Source organism: Hypanus sabinus, chromosome 6, assembly GCF_030144855.1.
Source record: "Hypanus sabinus isolate sHypSab1 chromosome 6, sHypSab1.hap1, whole genome shotgun sequence".
Classification (NCBI taxonomy): Eukaryota; Metazoa; Chordata; class Chondrichthyes; order Myliobatiformes; family Dasyatidae; genus Hypanus; species Hypanus sabinus.
The window spans coordinates 37,708,786-37,735,950 of NC_082711.1; the positions used below are offsets into that span (position 1 = coordinate 37,708,786).

At 40.8% G+C, this 27,165-nt stretch overlaps 1 protein-coding gene across 2 annotated transcripts in view; it reads right to left on the reverse strand.

Moving 5' to 3' along the window:
* The window catches only part of ccny (cyclin Y), a 242,146-nt gene that overhangs the window by 37,039 nt on the left and 177,942 nt on the right, over window positions 1-27,165 (reverse strand). For both annotated transcript variants that reach the window (XM_059971923.1, XM_059971924.1), the window contains exon 2: window positions 13,567-13,641. In XM_059971923.1, the coding sequence (XP_059827906.1) occupies window positions 13,567-13,641 (75 nt within the window). The remainder of the gene's footprint in view (window positions 1-13,566; window positions 13,642-27,165) is intronic.

Consider the following 27,165-nt stretch of genomic DNA (forward strand, 5'->3'; position numbering starts at 1 on the left):
AAGATGATAAGAGGCATAGATTGTGGATAGCCACAGATTTTTTTCCCAGGGTAGATGCGGGTGGGGGGGGGGGTCAGAATTTAATGTGGTTAGAGGAAATTATAGGGAGGAATGTCAGAGGTAAGTTTTCTTATACAGTGAGAAGTGGGTGTATGGAACATTCTACCAGGGGTGGTTGTTGAGGAAGATACATTGAGAACATTTAAGAAACTCTTAGATAGGCATATGGATGATAGGAAAATCAAGGGCTATGATGGAGGGAAGGGTTAGATTGATCTTAAGTAGGTTAAGTGGTTGGCACAGCATCGTGGGCTGTAGGAGCTGAAGGACAGTGTTCTATGTTCTATGGTTGAGTGAGATTTGACCTAGGGGTGATAGGGTGAAAGGAAAAATATTTAAGCTGAATCAGAGGGGGAACAGCTTCACTCAGACGGTTGTGTGGAACAAGCTGTCAGCAGAAGTGATAGATGCGAGTTCAACACTAATACCTAAGAGAAGTTTGGATAGGTACATGAATGAGAGGGGGATAGATAGAGCATTATGGTTCAGATGCATGGGTCTGGGATGAAAAACAAGGTGGCACAGAGTAGATGGCCCGAAAGGCCTGTTTCTGTGACTCTGTATGTTCTGCACTCCTCCTAAAAGGAGGTATAAAAGAAAACACTTCTTTTCTGAGTTCTTTTTTTCACATTTGTTATCTCCAGTTACTTCACAGGAGCATTATCAAACAACATCTGACGAAAAAAAACAAGGAGATACAAGGGAAGTTTGCACAAACACAATCAAAGGGAGCTACTGAAAGCATTTTCTGGGTGGCATGGGGGGAGGTTGAGGAAGGGAGTGCATTTATGAGAAGGGGGGGAAGCAGATCTTTGGCAGAAAAGGTCAGGGACGGAATGTCGGTGCAAAGTTCAGCAGCTGAACATATGGAGTGATAAATACTAGCAACAAGCAAGGGGCCAGAAAGCAGAAATCATACTATGTTCTTGGAAATAAGAAGAGGGGGCAAGCCCATCAAAGAACAAACAAAGATTTTAATATCAAAAATTGTGCTGTGAGGAGCCACTGTGGTTTTGGACGGGATTAAGTTTACAATGAGTGTTAACTGGGAGATCAGCTGGAAGTTACCGGAACAGTCAATTCTGCAAATAACAAAAGCAGGAGGGAGACTTTCAGTAGTAGTTGAGCTTGACAGAGACAGTGATGTTACAGAGGTGGACATTGACAACCCTGGTTATGGTGCAACTACATGGCCAGAAGCCTAAAACAGCAATAAAAAAAAAGCACCACGGCTATGAAAATCTGAATTGGTTTTAAGTAGCCTATCTCAAACAATAGGCATGGGATTGTACCTAGCTAACAGTCTGTGGCAAAAGCAGTAAGTTTGGTCTTCCTAATGTTAGTCAAAGAATACTTCTGCTCATCCAGCACAGTATGATAAACTGTCTGACAATTAGTCAGCTGAGTGGTCAAGACAGTTGGTGGTAAGTTTAATGGCACTTCATAATGTAATCACTTCATTCCACATGGAAAGAATGAACCACTTTCTGCATGGTTTCCATTCAGTTTGTCTGCACTCACTTCTACCAAGGCATAATTCATCATATAAATAATAATGCAGAATTTTTCAGACAAATTTCCCAATCTGCCACCTAGAAACCTTGATACAGTTACTTAATTATCTGGTACAGCTTAATCTGTATAAACACCATACGCTGCAATCTCGATAAATTGTCTTTTTGTTAAATTTTAAAACATTGGCCTTTGAAAAGTATAGCTTGAGCAACACACATTTTGCTGTCATTTAATATCCCTTCCTGTCAGTTCAGATATTTTAAGGCTGCCTTGCCTGTAATAAATCCAAGATGAGTTGTACAAAATCAGTCCTACTCCCAATAGAACTAAGGTCCATAAACTGTAATAGATTCAAAGCTATTTCTCCACACAACATAATGCAGTTCAACTCTTTAATCTGTGATTTGAAACCAAAGAATACCTCTTTAAATAATTAGATGCAATTTTTTTTACAAAAGCCAAGAATATTGCACTTAACTGGAAATGAACAACTATGACACACTAAAAATTGTCATATTTTTGTGGGAAAAAAATTTTCAATTAACATAGTAATACTTTTAGAATTGGTAAGTCATGAATTCAGTTATTACTTCTTCAGAACTGCTTAGCAAAACCATGGATTTAGAGATTGCATAGTTATTTCCTTAGAGCATGCGTAGATCACAATAATCCTAGTACAGAAGGTAACGTGTCTTGTGCCTCGTGTGTTTGACATCCACCATCTGAAGTGCTTTACACATCGATCCACATCCCCAGGCAACTTCGACCCACTGCAAGTCACCTATGAAGCAATTCCATAGTAGAGATGCCATTTTTATGGACCTACAGTACACTGACCTCTGGAGCATCTGGATAATAAATACTACTACAACAACACACTGAAAACAGCTCCACCTTTAATAATAATAATAAGTACTTTATTGATCCCGAGTGGGATATAATTTCATTACAGCAGCAACATCTAAAAACACACTTAGCAATATTAATAATAATAAATATAATAACTAATAATAAAGTACAGAACAATAATATACACAATAATAATTTATGCAATAACAAAATAATAAAACAGAATCTATTGTACTATGATATGTGTTCTCCTGTCACACAGAGATGAACTGTTGTATATGCTTACTGCATTAATAGCATGATTCCATACCAACTCATCTCTACATGCCTGTACTTGGGACTTAACACTATCCTTGGGAAATGGATTCTTGGCTTCCTGACCGACAGGCTGCAATCAGAAAGGTTGGGCATCAACATCTCTGCCATAATTATTCTCAACAGTGGTGACCATGAGAATGAGTCAACAGTCCCCCATCTTTACTCCCGCTCACCATGACTACAAGTTTGCTGACGATACCACCTCAGTGGGACAAATCTCCAGATAATAATGAAATTTGCATTAAGTCGATAGAGAACCTAGTGAAATGGTGTCAATGACAACTTTTCCCTCAATGTCGGCAAAAGAAAAGGCTTAGTCAATTTCCCTCGAGATCAATAAAGTATGTCTGTCTGTCTTAGTCATTGATTTCAGCAAGTGGGGTGCCCACATACTCTTGTTTAAATCAATGGTGTTGAGGTAAACATGGATAACAGCTTCAAACTCTTACCCTTTTCTGGTCTAAACACGTACACTCAGTGCCAACTGAATTAGATAGCTCCTGTACCTAATAAAGTGCCCACTGAGTGTACAATCATGGTCTTCTGCTGCTGTAGCCCATCTGCTTCAAAGTTTGACGTGTGTTCAGAGATGCTCCTCTGCACAGCAATGTTGTAATTATGGTTATTTGAGTTACTGTCACCTTCCTGTCAGGTTGAACCAGTCTAGTTACCAGTCTAAACAACAACTGAACTTGTTGACCATGTCTGCATGGTTTTATGTATTGAGTTGCTACTACATAATCGGCCAATTAGATATCTGCAATAATGAGCTGGTGTACAAATGTACCCAAGAAAGGAGTCACTGAATGTAGACACCATGCCCAAAAAAGCACACCAGCATCTCTACTTTCTCAGAAACTAAAGAATTTCAGAATGTCTCCATTGACAAATACCAATTTTTACAGCTACATCAAGGATAGTTTCCTATCCAGATGGATGACAGATTGCTATGGCAACTGCTCTGCGTAAGACCATAATAAATTGCAAACTTGTAATCACAATTCAGCAGTCATAAAAATGAACCTCTCCTCTATGGGCTCTCCTTTTTTCTCGTCCTCAGCCCCGTTCCCCAGCCTTCTCCCCATAACTTTTAATGCCTTCTCCAACTTTACCTGAAAGTTAACCTTCAGGGTGTTAGAACCATAGAACCACAGAACATGACAGCACAGAAACAGGCCTTCTGACCCTTCTTGGCTGTGCCAAACCATTTTTCTGCCATTTTTCTACCTGTTCTGTACAAAGTCTCCCAAGTCCCTTTGCAGCTAAGATTTTTGGATTTTCTCCCCATTTAGAAAATAGTCTTCACATTTATTTCTACAACCAAAGTGCAAGACAATGCATTTTTCAAAACTGTCTTTCATTTGCCACTTTCATGCCCATTCTCCTAATCTAAGTCCTTCACAGCCTTCCTGTTTCCTCAACATTACCTGCCCCTCCACCAATCTCCGTATCATCTGCAAACATGGCAACAAAGCCATCTATTCCATCATCTAAATCATTGGCATACAGCATAGAAAGAAGCGGTCCTAACACCGAAACCTGTAGAACACCACTAGTCACTGGCAGCCAACCAGAAACAGATCCTTTTATTCCCACTTGCCGCCTCCTACCAGTCAGCTAATGCTCTAACCATGCCAGTATCCTTCCTGTAATACCATGGACTTTTAACTTGGTAAGCAACCTCATGTGTGGTACCATGTCAAAGGCCTTCCGAAAGTCCAAATATACAACATCCACTACACCCCCTGTATCTATCCTACTTGTAATCTCCTCAAAATATTCCATCAGGTTTCTCTCCAGGAAACCATGCTGACTTTGTCCTATCTTGACCTGTGTCACCAAGTACTCCATAACCTCATCTTCAGCAATTGACTCCAACATCTTCCCAACCACTGAGGTCAGGCTAACTGGTCTTTAATTTCTTTTCTGCTGCCTTCCTCCTTTCTCAAAGAGAGGAATGACATTTGCAATTTTCCAGTTCTCTGGCACCATGATAGAGTCAAATGATTTTTAAAAAATCATTACTAATGCCTCCACAACCTCTAGCGCTACCTCTTTCAGAATCCTCCAGGTGCAATTCATCTGGTCCAGATGACCTATGTACCCTCAGGTCTCTCACCTTTTTGAGCACTTCTCCCTTGCAATAATAACTGCACTCACTTCCCTTCCCTCGCACCCTCCAACATCTGGCAGCACAATCATATTGTGATCACTGGTTCCTAAGGGTTCTTTTATCATAAGTTCTGTAGTTGCTTCCAGTTCATTACATAACACCCAATCCAGTATAGATGATCCCCTAGAAGGCTCAAGGACAAACTGCTCTAAAAAGCTATCTCTTAGGCATTCAACAAACTCACTCTCTTGAGATCCATTACCAACCTGATTTTCCCAATCGACCCGCATGTTAAAATCTCCATGACTACCATAACATTGCCATTTTGACTCGTTTTATCTATTTCCTATAGTAACCTGTGGTCCACCTCCCAGCCACTGTTGGGAGGCCTGTATATAATTGCCATTAATGTCCTTTTACTCTTGCAGTTTCTCAACTCAACCCACAAGGATTCAACATCTTCCAATCCTATGTCACATCTTTCTACTGATTTAGAAACATAGAACCATAGAAAACCTACAGCACAATACAGGATTCGGCCCACAAAGTTGTGCCAAACATGTCTCTACCTTAGAAATTACTAGGCATATCAATAGCCCTCTATTTTTCTAAGCTCCATGTACCTATCCAAAAGACCCTTAAAAGACCCTATCATATCCACCTCCACCACCGTTGCCAGAGGCCCATTCCACGCAGTCACCACTCTCTCAGTAAAACATTTACCCCTGACATCTCCTCTGTACCTACTCCCCAGCACCTTAAAACTGTGTCCTCTTGTCGCAACCATTTCAGCCCTGGGAAAAAGCCTCTGACTATTGACACGATCGATGCCTCTCATCATCTTATCCACCTCTATCAGGTCACCTCTCATCCTCCATCGCTCCAAAGAGAAAAGGCCGAGTTCACTCAACCTATTCTCATAAGGCATGCTCCCCAATCCAGGCAACATCCTTGTAAATCTCCTCTGCACCCTTTCTATGGCTTCCACATGCTTCCTGTAGAGAGGCAACCAGAACTGAACACAGTACTCCAAGTGGGGTCTGACCAGGGTCCTATATAGCTGCAATGTTACCTCTCAGCTCCTAAATTCAATTCCACGACTGATGAAGGCCAATACATTGTACGCCTTCTTAACCACAGAGTCAACTTGCACAGCTGCTTTGAGCGTCCTACAGACTCAGACCCCAAGATCCCTCTTATCCTCCACACTGCCAAGAGTCTTACCATTAATACTATATTCTGTCATCATATTTGACCTACCAAAATGAACCACTTCACACTTATCTGGTTTGAACTCCATCTGCCACTTCTCAGCTCAGTTTTGCATCCTATCAATGTCCCGTGTAACCTCTGACAGCCCTCCACACTATCTGAAACACCTCCAACCTTTGTGTCATCAGCAAATTTACAAACCCATCCCTCCACTTCCTCACCCAGGTCATTTATAAAAATCACAAAGAGTAAGGGTCCCAGAACAGATACCTGAGGCACACCACTGGTGACTGACCTCCATGTAGAATATGACCCGTCTACAACCACTCTTTGCCTTCTGTGGACAAGCCAGTTCTGGACCCACACATGTCCCCTTGGATCCCATGCCTCTTTACTTTCTCAATAAGCCTTGCATGAGGTACCTTATCAAATGCTTTGCTAAAATCCATATACACTACATCTACTGCTCTTCCTTCATCAATGTGTTTAGACACATCCTCAAAAAATTCAATCTGGTTCGTAAGGCATGACTTGTCCTTGACAAAGCCATATTGACTATTCTTAATCATATTATACCTCTCCAAATGTTCATAAATCCTGCCCCTCAGGATCTTCTCCATCAACTTACCAACCACTGAGGTAAGACTCACTGGTCTATAATTTCCTGGGCTATCTCTACTCCCTTTCTTGAACAAAGGAACAACATCTGCAACCCTCCAATTCTCCAGAACCTCTCCCGTCCCCACTGTTGAAGCAAAGATCATCGCCAGAGACTCAGCAATCTGCTCCCTCGCCTCCCACAGTAGCCTGGGGTACATCTCATCCAGTTCCAGCAACTTATCCAACTTGATCCTTTCCAAAAGCTCCAGCACATCCTCTTTCTTAATATCTACATGCTCAAGATTTTCAGTCCGCTGCAGAGTGAATACTGAAGTTTTCATTAAGTACCTCTGCTATTTCCTCTAGTTCCATACATACTTTCCCACTGTTACACTTGATAGGTCCTATTCTTTCACATCTTATCCTCTTGTTCTTCACATACTCGTAGAATGCCTTGGGGTTTTCCTTAATTCTGCCTGCCAAAGCCTTCTCATGGCCCCTTCTGACTCTCCTAATTTCCTTCTTGAGCTCCTTCCTAGTAGCCTTATAATCTTCTAGATCTCTAACATTACCTAGCTCTCTGTACCTTTTGTAAGCTTTTCTTTTCCTCTTGACTAGATTTATTATAGCCTTTGTACACTACGGTTCCTGTACCCTACCATAGCTTCTCTGTCTCATTGGAACGTATCTATGCAGAACTCCACACAAATATCTCCTGAACATTTTTTACATTTCTTCCGTAGTTTTCCCTGAGAACATCGGTTTCCAATCTAAGCTTCCAATTTCCTGCCTGAAAGCCTCATAATTCCCTTTACTCCAATTAAACGCTTTCCTAACTTGTCTGTTCCTATCTCTCTCCAATGTTATTGTAAAGGAGATAGAATTATGATCACTATCTCTAAAATGCTCTCCCACTGACAGATCTGACACTTGACCAGGTTCATCTCCCAATATTAAATCAAGTACAGCTTCTCCTCTGGTAAGCTTATCTACATATTGTGTCAAGAAACCTTCCTGAATACACCTAACAAACTCCACCCCATCTAACCCTTGGTCTATGGAGATGCCAATCGATATTTGAGAAATTAAAATCTCCCATCACGCCAACTCTGCTACTATTACACCTTTCCAGGATCTGTTTCCCTATCTGATTTGATGCCATTCTTTAGCAGTAGAGCCCCACCACCCCCTCTGCCTATCTTCCAGTTCCTCCAATATAACGTGTAACCTTGGACATTCAGCTCCCAACTACAACCATCCTTCAGCCATGATTCAGTGATGGCCACAACGTCATACTTGGCAATCAGTAATATTGCAACAAGATCATCCACCTTATTTCTTAAACTACTCTTAGAAATCTTAAAATATTTATCTTAAAATATTTGCTGTCCTTTCTGACTCTGCATCCCTAATGATTTGTCACTCAGCCTGTTGGATGCAACTAAGTCCCATCACTTGCCTGCCCTTCCTGACAGTCTGACTGCAGGCTATCACTAGTTTTTTACCATCCATCCTATCCTGAGTCCCTTCACTCCAGTTCCCAACCCCTGCCAAATTAGTTTAAACCGTCCTCAACAGCTCTAAAAAACATGCCTGCAAAAATATTGGTTCCCCCGGGCTCAGGTGCAACCCATCAGTTTTGAACAGGTCATGACTCCCCCAGAAGAGATCCAAATTATCCAAGAACCTGAAGCCCTGCCCCCTGAACCAGCTTTTCAGTTATGCATTTATCTGCCAGATCATCCTGTTTCTACCCTCACTGGCGTGTGGCACAGGCAGCAATCCAGAAATTACTACCCAGGAGCTCCTGCTTCTCAGCTTTCTATTAGCTCTCTAAATTCTCTTTTCAGGACTTCATTGCTTTTCCTTCCTATGTCATTGGTACCAAATGTACCAAGACATCTGGCTGCTCCCCCTCCCTCTCCAAAATGTTGTGGACGTGTTCTGAGACATCCCTGACCCTGACACCTGGGAGGCAACATACCATCCGGGTGTCCTGTTCATGTCCACAGAATCTCCTGTCTGTTCCCCTCACTGTCGAGTCCCCTCACCTTCACTTCCCTCTTCTCTCATTTTCCCTTCTGCACCAAGGACCTATGCTCAGTGCTAGTAACCCAGTCTCCGTGGCATTCTCCTGGGAGGTTAACCCCGCCACAACAGTATCCGAAGTGGTATACGTATTTTTGAGGGGAAAGGCCACGGAGGTGCTCTGCTCTAACTGCCTACTTACATTTCCATTTCTCCTGACAGTCACCCTGCTACTCGCCTCCTGCAGCTTAGGAGTGACTATGTTCCTGTAAATCTGATTATCTCCTCACTCTCCCATACAAGCCGAAGGTCATCCAGCTGCTGCTCCAGATCCCTAACAAAGTCTTTCAGGAGCTGCAACCATATGCTCTTCACACAGATGTAGTTCCCTGCAAAGAACACACAACAGCCATTTACTACACTGTACAGTAAGAGAAAAAAAAGAGGACTTCAACAAAAGCTTGCCCAAACCCAACACCTCTTCCAAGCCGTAGATTCCTTTAAGCCAAAGCCTGACACTCCTAGTCTCATCACTGGCCTACTCCCAAGAATGACCGCTTCACTTGTCTGTTCCGTCCTTTTAAAAAAGCGTCGCTGACCTGTGAGAAACCTTGTCACTGTGGCCTGCTGCCGACGCTGACTGGGATGCCAGAATGAGCTCAAACGCCCGCAAAGGTCTCCTTTTAAACATGCGTCGCTGACCTGCGAGAAGCCTCGTCACTGTGGCCTGCTGCTGCCGCTGACTGGGCCGCCAAAATCAAAGACCACCTGCTACACTCGCTCTTCCGCCCTCTCCCACCAGACAGAAAATGAAAAAATAAGCCTGGAAGCAGGTACCACCAGGTTCCCTCCGGCTGTTATTAGAACGTTGAATGCCTTTTTACACATTAATATGGACTCTTGACCTCACAACTTACCTCATCATGGCCCTGCACCTTATTGTCTGGCACTAGTGCATTTCCATTACAATTGTGACAATATATTGTGCTTTCTGTTATTGATTTTACCCCATACTATTTCAACATACTGCTGTGCTCAAATGATTTGTAAGGACAGCATGAAAAACAAAGATTTTCACTAGTGTGCGTGACAATAATAAGTGTAATTCAAACTTAAAATAATCCACGTGGGGATATACATGGATTCACCCCAGATATTTATTTTGCTTTCTCTTAAGTCTAGTACACTTTTCTTTACATTACATGAAAGACGAGGAGGCTTTGGAACGGGTGACAAAGAGCTTCAGCAGAATCCTACCTAGATCAGTGTTGCCCAACCACTGGGCCACGGTCTGATACCGGGCCACGAGGAAACGTTATGATTTGGCAATATGAAACGATATGAGTCAGCTGAACCGTTCCTCATTCCCTGTCATGCCCACTGTTGAACCTGAACACACGCGAGGTCATCAGTCCCCAAAACGCAGTGGTACCCTCACGCCAGGGATCACTGGTTGGCCTTGTACGGCCGGCGGGAAGTGCCGTTGCTACTGGCCTGGAGCACTAACAGATGGGCGCCACCTCTGAACCTGTTTAGCACACCGAATGTTCGTGGGGAACCCGTTGCTAAAATATTCGCAGACGACCTAATTCGGACTCAGGGTTTCATAAGTAGCAGAGCAGCTACCTCGCCGTGATCTACTGAAAGTCATCCCTTGAGCCAAACTTCTGTCGGCCGATAGATCCTACCTACCTGCAAGGGGGGGACGGGCGCGCCCTGTCACATTCCTCGCAAGGTTGGTCACTCTCTCCGGACTGTGACTGCCGTGGCCCCGGCATGGGGACCTCTGGCCCTTACCTTGTCCTCTCACCTCATCCACAACCAGCCGCACCTGGCCAAGGCGTCTGACAGCGGGCAGGCGGGAGACTGGAGTTCGGGCCCGGAGGCTGTCTAATGAGGCAATAAAGCACTCAAAACTGCTTCAGTACCTTGAGTCCAAGCACTCTGCACTTAAAGACAAACCCAATGAGTTTTTCTTTAAGAGCCACGAAAACTAAATTGCAGATTCGACTGGAGATAAGGAACTCCCTTTTTATATGTTCATATGAGGAAAATACTTAAAATGTTATGATGCTATTGACTTATAAGTGACTTATAATTGACTTATCACTATATTCATGTGAGGAAAATATGCGCTGTGTTTAATATTAAATTCATTAGATAAACCCTTTTAGAAACAAAATTGAGTGTAATTGAGTGAAATTGAGTGTCACTTATAAGTGACTTATAGTTGCCTTATTACCTATATCCCCGCCGTGATTAACAACCCCCTCTCCCCTGTCAGCCGGTCCGCAAGAACATTGTCAATATTAAACCAGTCCGAGGTGCAAAAAAGGTTGGTGACCCCAGACCTAGATTAAAGAACGTTAGCTATAAGGAGAAGTTGGACAAACCTGATAGAGGACAATTAAATTATGAGGGGCCTAGGAAGACAGTCAAAATCTTTTACCCCAGGGTGAAAATATCGAGCTCAAAAGGGGAAAAATTTGAAGTATGTGAGGCAAATGTTTTTTTTTATACATACAGTGAGTGGCAGGAGACCAAAATGAGCTGCTTGGTGCTTGATTAAACTAATCCAATCTGCCCACACATGGTCTATATCCCTCTATTACTTGCCTGTTCATGTGCCTATCGAAATGCCTCTTAAATGTTACTATTATATCTGCTTTCACAACTCCTATGTCAAAAAAACTGCCTTGCAAATCTTCTTTAATCTTTGCCCCTCTCACATTTAGCATTGGATATTTCCACCCTGGGGGGAAAAGGACTGTCTACCCTACCTATATCCCCCATAATTTTATACACTTCTATCCTGTCATCCTTCAGCCTCTGACATTTCAACTAAAGACTGTTCCAAACAACCTAAGGGTCCTGTACACCTTCCTCTTACGTTTGGCTTCAAAGTGGAATAATAACATGCACATGCACACACAGGAATAATTCCTCTCCACCTTTGCTCTGGCTTTTATAGCTAAGCCAATTTTGAATCCAATCTGCCACGTTAGTGTGGATACCATGTGCTTTAATCCTCAATATCAGCCTGCCATGACGGACTTGGGTAGCTGCTTTACCATAAGTCCATGTGGACAACATCCACTGTTCTACCCCTACCAATTACCTTTGCCATCTTCCCAAAGAAACAAGCAAGCTGCCAGCACATGTGGTGCACAGGAGCTCAACTTTAATGTTTAGGAGAAGTCAAGGTAAATAATGGTAGGGGTATGGAGGGCTATGGTCCCGGTGCAGTTCGATGGAAGAAGACAGTTTACATGGCTTGTCATGAACTGGATGGGCTGAAAGGCCTGATCTGTGCTGCACTTTTCTGTAATTCCATAAGAAATTACATCCCTCATACAAAGAAATGCTAATTATGCCAGAACATCCAGGCTTTTCCAGATCCTACCCACTAAGAATCTTCAGTAATTTCCCTATGACTGATGTGGGGCTCATCAACAAATAATTTCCTAGTTTGTCCATAGTGTTGTCCTTAAACAAAGAAAGAACATTAGCTACATATCTTGAAGATTCCTGCAGCCCTTGCATGTGCATCAATTAATTAATTTATTGCAAAGATCAATTCCCTGAATAAACAAGTCCATCTGCATCTGAAACTCATTTTTAGCTTAACTGCTTTGTTTTTCCAATAACTTTTGCTCCTGAGGCCAAATAGAAATCAATGGAAATAAATTTCAATGGAATAATAACAGCTTTGTGATTATTCAACAATTAAAAGAACACAAATGCTAAAAGCTTACCCTTTTATGTTTGAATGTCATGATCTTCAAAACAGCAAACTGGTGAAGACTTGTTGCTAGTGAAAGCAAAGCGTATTTAGCAAAGAGTTTTTAGCCTAACTCAGCTCTTTTGATGTCCACTGTAGTTTTGTGTCACAGTACTTAGACTTATCCTTAACAAAGTCATTATTCATTAACCAATTAAGACCCAACAAATTCTCAAGAATTCACACTGCATTTTTAAAGTGTCTATTTAAATGTCAATCTGCCTATACTTCAACAGCAGTTATCCATGTTTCCCTCAGTCACCTATTCCTCTGAATTATTCAAACCAATTATTTAACAGCTCTTGCTAATTAGGCAGTTTCATCATCATTAAATGGCATGGCTGATGGATGAGGAATTGAGTCACTACCGAACATTTTTACATCTGTAAGATGGAAATTAACCAGGAACACAATTTAACAACCATTGTCAACAGTACTTGCATCTGCAGACACACCATAAAGACTGTAATTGATTTAAGTGCAGCCATGCTTGTTACGTAGGAAAAATGCAAAGTCTCACTTCTACACAATAACAAATGAAGAAATAACCAGAGGCTGGGGCTTTTGACTGAGGGAGGAATGATTGCCACCATGCTAGGTCAATCTTCCCTATCAAGTCCACTGGGATCTTTACATTCACCTGACACGGCCAGTTTATTATCTTCCCCAAAAGACAGAAGCATTTTGCAATGCAACATTCAGAATGCTGTTCTGCAAGAATCTTTCCACTGGTCCATGCACATTTTATGCTGTACGAGGTACATTGCAGCCACATCTGGAGTCACATCCACACACTTCTAATCAACAGGGAGCATTTTTATTGTTGTGAGCAGAGAAACACTCTCCAAATCCAATTTTATCAGTCAGCAATTAGAATTATGAGGAGATTTGAGAAAACTGCAGATAATTACTGTAGAAAATAGAAAACTTCCAAGTGATTCAATAGATTATTGAACACTCCAAGAACTGATCTCATTGGTGTAATGCGAGTATTATTATTATTATTCAATCTGAAAATTATGTCAAATATTTTATCTACAAAACATTATGCATTCTGAATGAAAATAGATATGAGTAATAGACTACTCACCATCTGTTTGAGACTTGCTTAAAAACATGGTACTAGCACGAGGGTGGTCTGAAGGGTTGAATTCCATGTTTAAATCTAGACAGAAAACATAACAAATGAGTTGGCGTTACTGAAAAACAACTTGTTGCAACATCCATAATCTTAAACGTCCTATCCTTTCATCTTCAGTGCTGCAGTATTACCTAGTAGTTCAAAATAAATTTATTCTCAAAGTACAAATGTCACCATGTACAACACTTTGAGTCACTTTCTTGCGGGCATTCACAGTAAATCCATAATCGAATAATAACCATAATAGTGTCAATGGAAGGCCACACTAATTTGGGTGCTCAATTAGTGCGCAATAATAAATAAATAAATAAACAAACAAACAAACAAACAAACAAACAAGCAAGCAAGCAAGCAAGCAAGCAAGCAAGCAAGCAAGCAATAAATATTGAGAACATGAGATGAAGAGTGAGTCCATGGGTTGTCGGAACATTTCAATGATGGGGTAAGTAAAGTTGAGTGAAATTATCCCCTTTGGTTCAAGAGCTAGATGTTGAGGATTAATAAGTGTTCCTGAACCTGGTGGTGTGAGTCCTGAGGCTCCTGTACCACCTTCTTACATGTCAGCAGCCAGAAAAAAGCATGTCTTGGCTGGACAGTGGGGCGGGGGGCGGGGGGGGGGGCTGCGTAATTCCTAATGTATGCTACAACAATGCTTCATGTAGATGTGGTCAGTGGTGGGGAGAGCTTTACTCATGATTAACTCAGCCATATCCACAACATTTTATAGGATTTTCAGTTCGAGGGCACTGGTGTTCCATTGCTGTGATGCAGCCAGTCAATATACTCTCCACTACACATCTATAGAAGTTTGTCAAAGTTTTAGATGTCATGCAAACTCCTAAGGAAACAGAGGCTTTCCTTGTAATTGCACTTAAAAAATACACCGCGGTTATCTGACTGGGTAACTTTAGGAGTACATTCCAAACTTGATGTCTCTACCCCCTCTTGCAATGTAACAGTTCTGACAGGGGCTTTGGAAGAATAAAAACACCATTACCTGAATGTCAACTCAAAATCATCATCCTGACTTAAAAATATTGGCAGCTGGCTCTAAATTGAAGCAAGGCTAATTCAACGTTAAAACTGCCAAGGATGTCAAAAAGCTTTTCAAATTTCAGCTAACAGGAAAAAGGAAATGAACATCAACACAGATCCTACACAAGATAATGAGAGATAGGAAGGTGTTCTTCATTTCTAAACTGCCTCATTTCACTCTAAAGCATGGAATATCACAGAAAATATTTTGCAGTCATAATCACAAAGATTACAAGGAGTTAGCCAATTTGTACATAGCTAACTCCCAACAAAAGCTTTGTGATAATGCCAAACAATATGTGCTAATGACATCGAGTGAGTGATGAATACAGGCCAGGATACGGGGGATAACTCAACAGTGTTACTTCAGAATGATGCTATGGGACCTTTTATCTGAAAAGAGTTGAATGAAATCATTGGTGCTGAGAGTCATCACTCACCATAAACTTTTGGATTAAGTTCCATTTCATAATTGAAAATTTGCTGGAAAACTCTGACCATAGGGACGAGACCGTGATATATGGCCAGATTTTCTGCATGTAAATCCTTTGAGGGCTGGAGTAAGCACCACATATGCAATTGTTCAGAAATCTTTGAGAACAGCCAAGCTGCACTCTCTAAATCACCAAATATCATTAGACACGCAGAGGTATTCACAATAAAATAAGCTAAAAAGTTCACCTTGAGAAATTGAACATAAAAATACTTCAGAAAAGATTTCAATTAACATTTAGATAAAGAATTAAAATTTAATCTCTTACTCCCTCAAAGTTTTTCACCTCCACTGAATAAATAGAGAAGTCTCTATTCTACATCAGAATGGACAACTTGAGCCAAAGTGCCTGCTTGTACGCTGGACAACTTTATGACTATAACTAGGCAGAGCTGATTTGAAGTGGATCTTCAGGGCGAATGCTACAGAACTGCTTCAAGTTCTTGCTCCATAGTGGGGTTCAAGTTTGCATGAAAATCCCAAACTTGCTGGAAATTTTGTGAGGAAATATCTGTCATTCCGCACAGAACTTCTGGATCTTCCCACAAAACTGGCAATTCTCTTCAGAGGAACAGTAACTATGGGAATAGGATTTCTCCAGGGATGTCTTCAGGAAAATAGCGAGTTTGAGGCAAGATTTCAGAGTTCAATTACACACATGGATCTAATCAGCCTGCCCACAGAAAGAAACTGCAGCCCTAAGAGTAGAAGCAGAAACACACTACGGCTGGGCCAATGACTGATGTAACAGGAACTAGGTCAGGATTTACTAAACTCCAGAGCTTTACCTTTTATATAAATCAGCTTTACGGTTATCACTAACACATGTAAATGTTGGTTCGACTTCCTGAATAACAGTAAGAGTTATCAGTTACAAGAGACGGGATAATACAAGTTTACACTTTGATTAAAAGTTCCTGAAAGTTACCATGACTTGTGATAAACAGTTACTCTGCAAAAATTTAAACTGCAGGCAGACTGAAACAGATCACACGTTCCATTTACGTGTAAATGTGTCTAGCATTATGGACTCATCACTTGCTTTTCCAATGTTTAAAAAACAATTTGAGAATTCTGTATTCGTAAGTTTTACCAACTATAGAAAGGAAATCACAGTTTTAAAGAGTTTCTGCAACAGTGATCTTGTTTTGCCTCATTCAATGAGAATAATCCAATAAGGATTGAGCCATCATTGCCATTATGGTTTAAAGACTAGACATAAAGATGTCACTTGCCCACAGCCATTAATAGAGTATCAAAAGTGAGCAGTGTTTGAAAATGAAGGACCTGTATATAGCTTTTTGAAAACACTCACTTAATTTTAAACAGTGATCTATCTGCTACAAAATCAGTTTAATATTTCAGAGACTCTAATAATTCCTAAAAGTTAACTTAAAGCTCCAGTTTCAAAGAAATCTTCCTAGTAGACTCAGAACCTTTCACAACGTGGTAGATCACTGAAGATGGCCATTTAGCCGAGGAACTTTATTTCAATAGAAACTCTTGAGGTACTAGGTATCACAAATTCTTTACAAATGCGTTTTTTTGACAATCACTATGATTAAGATTTTAAGAAATCTTGCAAATATGAGGGATAGTATTTGAGAGCTTAAAAATATGAGGAGAAATGTTATGAAAATAAAACATTACATAAAATTTGCTTTTTCCATTGAGAATAGTGGAGATTCAAACAAGAGGACATGAATTGAGAGCTAAGAGGCAAAAGTTTAGGGGTAACATGAGGGGGAACTTCTTTACTCAGAGAGTGGTAGCTGTGTGGAACGAGCTTCCAGTAGAAGTGGTAGAGGCAGGTTCGATATTGTCATTTAAAAAAAATTGGATAGGTATATGGACAGGAAAGGAATGGAGGGTTATGGGCTGAGTGCAGGTCAGTGGGACTAGGTGAGAGTAAGCGTTCGGCAAAGACTAGGAAGGCTGAGATGGCCTGTTTCCGTGCTGTAATTGTTATATGGTTACATGGTTAGATAATTTGGAGAGCAAATGTAAAAAGGGACTGTACACTGTTAATGGCAGGGCCCTAAACAATGCTGATGTCAGATCAGATCAGATCAGATTCAGTTTATTGTCATTTATAAACCACAAATACAATGCAGTTAAAAAATGAGACAACGTTCTCCAGAATGATATCACAAAAAAGCACAAAACAGACCACATAAGAAAAACCACGTAACGTTTAGTAATCCCCAATCCAGAGTCCGGAGAGGCTGCTGCGTATCGATATCGCGCTACCGTCTTAGCACGTTCCCCAGAAAGGAACTACAAACCCATCAGACAAACCTAAAGCTACAAGACCTACACAAAACCACATAGTTACATATAGTTATAGTTAACATATAGTTTCAACAGTGCAGACAATACCATAATTGATAAAAGACTAACTGACAAAGACCACATAATTATAACACATAGTTTCAACAGTGCAAAACAATACCGTAATCTGATAAGGAGCAGTCCATGGCACGGTTTAAAAGAAAGTCTCACAGCCCCTACAGCCCACCATCTCACGTAGACGGTAGAAGGAAGAAAAACTCTTCCTGCCATGAACCTCCAGCGCCGCAGCTTGCCGATACAGCACTTTGGGAGCCCCGACCACAGCCAACACTGAGTCCGTCCGAAAACTTCAAGCCTCCAATACCGAGCACCGAGCACCATCTCTGCCGAGCACTTTGACCCTGGCATCGGCTGCCAAGCAACAGGCAAAGCCGAGGATTTGGGGCCTTCCTCCTGAAGAATTTTCCGATTGCACAGTAGCAGCGGCAGCGAAACAGGCATTTCAAAAGTTCCACCAGATGTTCCTCCGTGCTTCACACGTCCGCCTCCATCAAATCAGGATTATACACGGCACCCTACTTGACAAATTACAGATATTCATTCCAAAGAGGGAACTGGATGTCCATGTCCACAGCTCCCTGAAAGTGACTGTACACATTGATAGGATGGTTAAAAAAGCTTGAGATGTTAAGTTCAAGACTCGGGAAGTTATATTGCAGCTTTGTAAACTTTGGGTAGGCCATTTCTGGATATTGTATTTAATTCTGGTTACCCTATTACAAGAAGGACGTGGAGTCTTTAGAGAGAGTGCACAAAAGTCTTATGCAGACGCAACCTGGATGCCAACACCTCTATCGTAGTTTTACAGCACCGTCGACCAGGGTTCAATTCCACCACTGTCGAAAAGGAGCTTATACATTTTCCCCATTAATGCATGGCGTTACTCCAAGCACTTTGGTTTCCTCCCATATTCCAAAGACGTACGGGTTAGTAGGTTCATCAGTCTCCGGGGTGTAATTGGGTGTTGGATGGCCCTATTACCACGTAGTATCACGAAATAAAGTTAAATAAAGACACAGGAATGTGCAACAAATGGAGGGGTATGGGCATTGTGTAGGCAGAAGGGGTCAGTTTAGTTAGGTGTTTAATTAGTTTGGGACAATAGCATAGGCCAAAGGGCTATTCCTGTGCCATACTGTTCTATTCCTGTGCTGTACCGTTCCACTTTAACACTGCATTCAGCACTTCCATCCTGACAACACACACAAATTGCTGGAAGAACTCAGCAGGCCAGGCAGCATCTATGGAATAAAGTAAACAGTCAACATTTTGGGCTGAGGCACTTCATCAAACCTGGAGAAGAGATGGGAAGTCGGAGTAAGAAAGTGAGGGAAGGGGAGAAAGAAATACAAGGTAGTGGGTGAGAGGTGAAACCAGGAGCGGGGGAGAGGTGAAGTAAAGAGCTGGAAAGTCATTTGATAAAAGAGACACAGGGCTGGAGAGGGGAAATCTGACAGGAGAGGACAGAAGGCCATGGAAGAAAAGAAAGGCAAGGCGACACTTCACCTGTGAGTCTGTTGGGATCATCTACTTCATCTGGTGTTCCCTGTGTGGCCTCCAGTATATTGGTGAGACTCGACGTACATTGGGAGACCGCTTCAGCAAGCACCTATGCGCTCCATTCACCAGAAAATGCACAGATCGTGCATTGATCTCCCAGTGGCCACCCAATTTAACTCTACTTCCCATTCCGACTGTCAAAGCAATGTCAAAACATGGGCTCCTCTACTGCCGCAATGAGGCCTCACTCAGGTTGGAGAAACAACCTTTGTATTCCATCTGGATAGCCTCCAACCCAATGGCATGAACATCAATTTCTCAAACTTCCAGTAATGGCCCCCCACCCCTCTCCATTTCCCATTCCCCTCTCTCACCTTATCTCCTTACCAGCTCATCAACTCCTTCTGGTGCTGTTCCCCCTTCCCTTTCATCCATGGCCTTCTGTCCTCTCTTGTCAGATTCCCCCTTCTCCAGCCCTGTGTCTCTTTCACCAGTCAACTTCTTAGCTCTTTACTTCACCCCTGCCCCCGCTCCTGGTTTCACCTATCACTTGCTACCTTGTATTTCTTCCCCCCTCCCCCCACTTTCTTACTCCGACTTCCCATCTCTTTTCTCCATTTCTGATGAAGGGTCTCGGCCTCAAATGTCGACTGTTTACTCTTTTCTATAGATGCTGCCTGGCCTGCTGAATTCCTCCAACATTTGTTGTGAGTTGCTTGGATTTCCAGCATCTGCAGATTCTCCTGTTTGTGGGTGGATTTTCATCCTGAATTGTTTCCACGAATGGAAAGTGCAGGAGCATAAACATCAAACCCCATCCGTAGCATATCCAACACTGAACTTATCATCCAACTCAGAATCAACAGGACTAGAGCGGAATCAAATGAAGTACTTCCTAAGAGGAACCTAACAAAAGCAAATAGCTCTCTCTACCTACTGAAATGAAATCCCTTCAGCAATTAAGTTTGATAAATACACCCTGAAGTTAAATGTGTCACAAGACGATCAGATGTGCAGTTACATCCAAAGTGCAGGAACAGGGGTCAATTTATCAACAGAACAATCACCCTTGCAAATAGCTGATTCAATTTACTATAATCACATTAGAGGATATTGTCTCAAACAGATCACTTGCCTCATTAAACAGTGTCACAAATTACAAGTCAGATCCCCAACAGGCTTCATATTTGACCTTAACAATTTTTACTGTAACATTTACTGGATCAACATATCATCTGTAAAATACAAAAAGGACGATATTAAACACTTGTAAAGGAAATGCGAATCTGATAATTGCACACCAGTATATCTCAAGCTCTTTAACTCCCACAGGATCATACTGAAACATTTCGTAAAACTGAGCAAACTAATTTGTCAGTTGTGTATTTAGCAATCTGAGAAAATGCTCTTTCAGGAAAACTAGAATGTTGAGCAGGAAAATTTGACAAAGTGGTGGCCAGTGGGCTACCAACAGACAGCACAAAGAGCATAGTTTTCTGAAGAACTATTGGCCCCTGTTCCAATGCCATGCTTTTGTCTCGTTTTTCTTCTAACTGACTTGACTGATAAATAAAAGGTATACAAACCGAAGGAGCTACATGTCAATGTGGTAGTCCATTTGTTATAATACATTCAAAACTGCTGCACCAGCTATGAGGGGGAATTGACATGCACTGATCATGACCAGAGCAATCCTGGTGCACTGGGAAGACCACAGAGCAGGTAGGAAAGAATAACAAAGGTAGTACTTAAACAACACACACTTGATTATGAAATCTCCTTTATATATGTTAAAAAATAATACTGAAAAGGGAGGAATAGGCAGAGCAATTACCCAAATACAGATGGAAGGACTCTTTTATTTCATTAAAGGGCTTTAATCTGGACAGACTCTATTTATTTCTTGATTCTCTGCTGAAGTATTTAAAATTATTTTGTTATAGCTATTAATTATGTATGGGGTGCAACCTCCACACAACACTGCTGATAATGTGAGTTTCAGATATATCACAGGTATATCATGTCCCCACAAAATCGTTCTAAAAGTCACCAGACTGATTTGATTGGAATTTGCTGAGACTGCAGTTTAAACAACGCACTTTAATCATGCTGAATACTGATATAGAACAAGGTGACAGTTCAGAAAAATACTGAATTCATAAAATGCACAAGAACAATGATATTTCCGATAATAATCTCCCATTTTATAGCCTTTTCAAACTATATTTCAAAGCAAACATTAACTATAATCAAAAGCACAAGGAATGGAAATTGAGACAAATAACCATCAACAAATAAATGTTATGTTTTGTTATAGACCACTGCTATTTAATATAAACAGAGATTTGGCATGTATTGCAATTAAACATTACTGATTTTTAAAAACACCTTATGGAACTCGACCCCTTTCATCATCAACAATATTTTTCAAAATGCCATCATCCCGGAGGTTTTGGAATACAACGTGAATTCAATACATAAAAATTAGGACGTAAAGGTAGAGAGGTTTGAATGCGTCACAAGGCAGCAATAATTCAGGGCAGAGATATTTATGGAAGAACTAATTGCTTGTTCAGAGTTTTATTATGCCTCAGTCCACTGACTTTTCTTATAAAACAGTAGTCAGTACATTTACTGTGTGAGTTACAGTTTGGCACATGCCCTTCCATTTATCAGTATCGTATTTGCACTGATTTTCTCAATAAAAGTCCGACACGGGGCCAGTGAAGAGTTTATTTATTAACAGCAATTACTTCAACGGTATATTTACAGCGCATTGAAAATGTGTGGTACAATAAAACCATACAAAGGCTTTTTCAAAGAAACTTTTACCAAGAGACGCCAAAGGTTTGTAGGGAGAAAACCTAACAAGATTTTTAAAGAAGGTAATAAGAAAGACTTAAGAAGGGAATTCCAGAAAATAACTGCTAAGGACATGCTTCAAATGTAATGTTTTAAATTTGAGAAGCTCAAGAGTACTGAAGTGGATAAGTTTAGGTGTCTGAGAGGATTCTCAGACTGCAGAATATACAAAAGGGGTGAGGTCATGGAAAATATGAACGTGGATGTTAGAATCAGACATTGCTTCACTAAAACCAACATGCAAGTTAAAGGCTAGTTCATCGGAAGAATTTTGAAGTACCCTATGTTTACAGAAGGAAAATTCAAAATTAAATGCAGGTAATCATATAGCAACTCATGACTGTGATAAGTGGACAGCTTGGGGAATTAAAGTGACACTTCGAAGAAAACTGAGGGGTTATGAAAACAGCCTCTATAATCCAAGTGAACGACCCAGCTTGCTGTAGTTGTATTTTGATTTCAAAAATATTTGACAAGTTTCCACATAGGAGGCTGGTGTACACGGGAATTGTTGAACTTGAAGGAGATATGTTAGCAATAGATTGAAGACTTCTTTTTCCACAGGGGAGAGAGAATTGGAAGAACTGGGTCCTGCTCACAATACTCCAAGTGCGGTCTGTCAAATGCCTGATAAAGCCCTAGCATTAGACCCTTGCTTTTATATTCTAGTTCTCTTGAAATGAACACTAAAATTGCATTTGCCTTCCTTACCACCAACTCATCAGCAAGTTTGGCTTTAGGGAATCCTTCATGAGGACTTCCAAGTCTCATTTTCCTCCCTGCTTAGAAAATGGTCTATGCCTTTATTCCTTCTACCAAAGTTCACAGCCATACTCTTCCCGACACGATATTCCACCTGCCTGTCCTTCTCATCTGTCTGAACCTTTTCGCAGACTCCCTGCTTCCTCAACACTACCTGCCCCTCCACCTCTCCACATATCATCCACAAGTTTGGCCACAAAGCCATCAATTTTATCATCCAAATAATTGACATATAATGTGAAAAGAAGTGGCCCCAACACCAACTCCTGTGGAACACCAGTAGTTAATCAGAAAAGGGCCACTTTATACCCCTTCTTTGTCTCCTGCCATTCAGCCAATCTTCTGTCCATGCTAGTATGTTCCTGGAATACCACAGAGTGTTATCTTGAAAAGCAGCCTCATGTGTGGCGCCTTGTCAAAGGCATGGGAAAATCCAAGTAAACAACATCCACTGACTCTTCCCTGTCTATCCTGTCTGTTATTTCCTTAAGCAATTCTAACAGATCTGTCAGGCAAGATTTCCCTTAAGTGAAACCATGTTGATTTTGGCCTATTTTATCATGTGCCTCCAAGTACTCTGATCCTCATCCTTAATAATGGACAATGGACTCCAACATCTTTCCAACCACTGAAGTCAGGCTAACTGGCCTATAATTTCCTTTCTTCTGCCTCTCTCCCTTCTCAAAGAGTGGAGTGATAATTACAATTTTCTAGTCCACTAGAACTATTTAAGAATTTGGTTTTTCCTGAAAGATCATTACTAATGACTCCACAATCTCTTCAGCTACCTCTTTTAGCACCCTGAGGTATAATCCATCTGGTTCAGGAGACTCATCAACCTTCAGACCTTTCAACTTTTCAAGCACCTTCTCCTTAGTAATAGCAATTACACTCACTTCTGCCCCCGACACTCTTGAATTCTTGGCAAACCACTAGTATCTTCCACAGTGAAGGCTGAAGGGAAATATTTAAGTTCATCCATCATTTATTTGTCCCCCATTAGTACCTCTCCATTGTCATTTTTCAATGGTCCAATATCCACTCTGTCCACTCTTTTACTCATAAATATCTGAAAAAGCTTTTAAATTTCTCTTCACATTTCATCTTCTCTCTCCCTATGGCTTGTTGTTACCTTCTGTTGGATTTTGGAAGTTTCCCAATCCTCAATCTTCCCACTATATTTTGCAATATTATATGCCTTCTCTTTTCCTTTTATGCTGTTTTTAACTTCCCTTGTCAGCCATGGTTGTGTCATCCTCCTTTCAGAATATATCTTCCTTTTTGGGATGTATCAATGTCGTGTACCTTCCGAATTGCTCTCAGAACATCCAGCCACTGCTGTTCTGCCATCATCCATAAAGGTCATGCACTTCAGTAAGAAAAATCAAAAGGCAAATCGTCTGAATGGAGAGAAACTACAAACAGGTACTGAGAGAGCTATGTGTCCTTATGCACGATTCACAATAAATAAGCAGGAAGGTGCACAAAGCATTACTAAGGGGAGAACAAGAGACCTCATTTGCCAGAATCAGAGCAACACAAAGTACTGGAGAAACTCAGTGGGCTGGGCAGCATCTGCGGGTGGAAATGGAAAGACCCTTCATCTGGACTGAAAGACAGGGGGAAGATAGCTATTACAAAGAGATGGAAAGAAGGGGCAGGCAGAGGGGTGCAATAGGCAGTCGGGATGAGAGAATGGGAATGCTTCCTGAATCTAGGAAGTGACAAAAGGCCAAAGATAATGGAATCTGATAGGATAGCAAGATGGAATAAAAGGGAGGTAGGTGGGGAGTAGAACTAGGGTATTTAGTGAAACAGTCATCCAGTCAGTGCTTGTTCTCACAGATGTTGAAGAGGTTTTATTGATGAGCGCTGGAAGCAATAAATAACACCAGGCATTGTGAATGCCTGCCTCGTCTGGAAGGTGGCTAGAGAGGGACGTGTAGATACTATACCTCTTGTGGTTATAGAGGAGAGTAGCTGGGAAGGGAGGTAAGCAGGTGAATGGACCAGGTAGTTACGGTCAGAGTGTTCCCCGGGGAAACAGTATAGAGGTGCTTTCCCGTGCTCCTAATATGACCTCCTCTACACCAGTGCGCCCAGGTTCAGACCGGATGACCACTTGCACATAGAAATTTCTCCTCTCAAAGCCTGGAATTCTCTAATATAGAGATGAGTGGTTAAATCTTTATGAGTCCAGTGTTCACCCTGACAGAATTCACAAATCACTTTGAGGTACAGAATAAAAATTCTCTCTTATTGAGTTTATGTGAGAAAAAAATAACTAGACAAACAGAAAATGTGAAAAATATAATAAATTTTGTCAATTTTTGGCAAGGGTTTGTATTAAGTACAGTCTTCCGGAAACACAACCCCTGTAACACAGGGATACACTGATGAAAGGTGATGGGATGGACAATCAGATTTCTGAATGGACAATGAACCAACCCATGAACACTACCTCCCTATTATTTTTTGCTCCCTTTTTCAGGTAACTCTGGATGTCATTCAAATGTTCAGAGCTTAAGGGGGGGGTGGGGTGAATAGAAAACAACAAATTTCACAACATATGCTTGTGATATTAAACCTTATTCAGGTCCTGGCTATAGGGAAATGACATAGAGGAGGAGTTGAGGTCAAGGATAAATAATCCACGATTATGTTGAATAGCAGGAGAAGCTTCAGGGGTCAGGTGACCTACTCCTTCTCATCCATTCTGCTGAAATCTCTACTTTTATGCAGATCAGTCTACTCAGGTAATTTGGCTGCCTGTCTTAGAAGTGAAACAGCCTCATTACCTCATAAAAATTTATCTTGAGGCCCCTAACCAAGGAGCTGCATTATAAAGATTATTCTGCCCAAAATTAAAAATTATGTGCCCAACGACAGAATTTTAAAGAAGTAACTGTGCAGATTTATGGGAAGTTATATTAACAGTTCAAAACCTTACATTTTCTCAGAGCCATTAAATTTAAATCAAATGATTGGAACTGAAGTGATAGACTTCACACTTCTGCATAATGCAGATAGGAATCCACCTGAGAAGCTTCTTAGCAACCAGCACCAAACAGACCAAAAGACGTCACATAAACTAACCATTTCATGTTTGGAAAAAGACAACAAAATCTGTTCATCTAATTATTTTTTTCCCATATTATTATGCTTCAGTAACTACACGGATAAAGTACTTCCTCCTCCCCATCACCAATTCCTGGTAGGTGTATTAGGTTGACTAAAACAAGACAGAAAGTTCTTGAGGCAAGTATTCCAAAGTCTCCGAAGACAGAGTACCATTCATAGTACTGCCTCACCTGATTTCACCTATCACCTTCCAGGTTGTACTTCTTCCCCTCCCCCACCTTGTGTGTGCCACACCTACACCTGTATTTGACTAAGAACACAATTTCAAGCCAACAGCTATTTCTATATGCAAAATATTTCATCAGTTTCATTTTATGTCAAATAAGCATCTTGATGCTCAATGGACACAAATAGGCAATTACCTTTTTCTGGTTTTAATTAGTGTGTAAAAGTATTGAAGATTACTTTAGTTGGCTGAACACAAAAGCCACAGAAAAACAAACTTAAGAAAACTGTAAATCTGAGGTACAGTGATAAAACCACAAAACGTTCATGAACCAATGTAATTCTTTCATAAACAGCTTTAGACTAGTATAACAAAAGAAGCCCATGGCTCAAAAACAGGAAGGGTAGAACAGTCATACTGAATTTCATAGCTAGGCTGAGCTGAGAAAACGCTCTTGCTGGAAACAGTTTACACTTTTATGAAAAAAATATTTTTCATTCTGTTCCTCCAGTTGTGCACAAAGCACACAGCAAATTAAAAAAAACTTCACTAATGTTCAATCACCACCAGCTTCAGGAACAGTTATAACCCTTCAACCTCCAGGCTCCTGAATCAGCATAGATAACCTCATTCACATCAACTCATCAACTACTTCCACAACCTAGAGACTCACTTTCAAGGAACCTAGAACTCATGTTCTCAATATTATTTATTTACTTATTGATTATTATTGTTTTTTTTATTTGCCCAGTTTGTCTTCTTTTGCACATTAGTTGTCAGTTTTTGTTTCTGTGTAAGTTATCCATTGATTCCATTGTATTTCCTTGTTCTACTGGGAATGCTCACAAGAAAATGAATCTCAGGGTAGCATATGATGACATATACATACCTTGATAATAAATTTACTTTGAATTTTGTATGAACATTTGGGATCAGCAGGTAATTACCCTATTTACCTCACAACTTTTGAATGAAATCCAGAGTGAGTTCAAATTATTGTTTTTAATCCCTTACATATCCAACACTACTTTTTTCATGTAGCAGTCTTGGACAAAAAAAAAATCATCAACACAATTATAATATTATGAATCCTTAAAGATATTCAAATTTCAAACAACAGATGGGCCCGAACTGAATGAATAAATAAATAATAAAACAAGTCATGTCTTTTACATCAAACATCAACACCACTTACATCAATCATTTGATCTTCTGGTCCATAAAAGCATTAATTCAA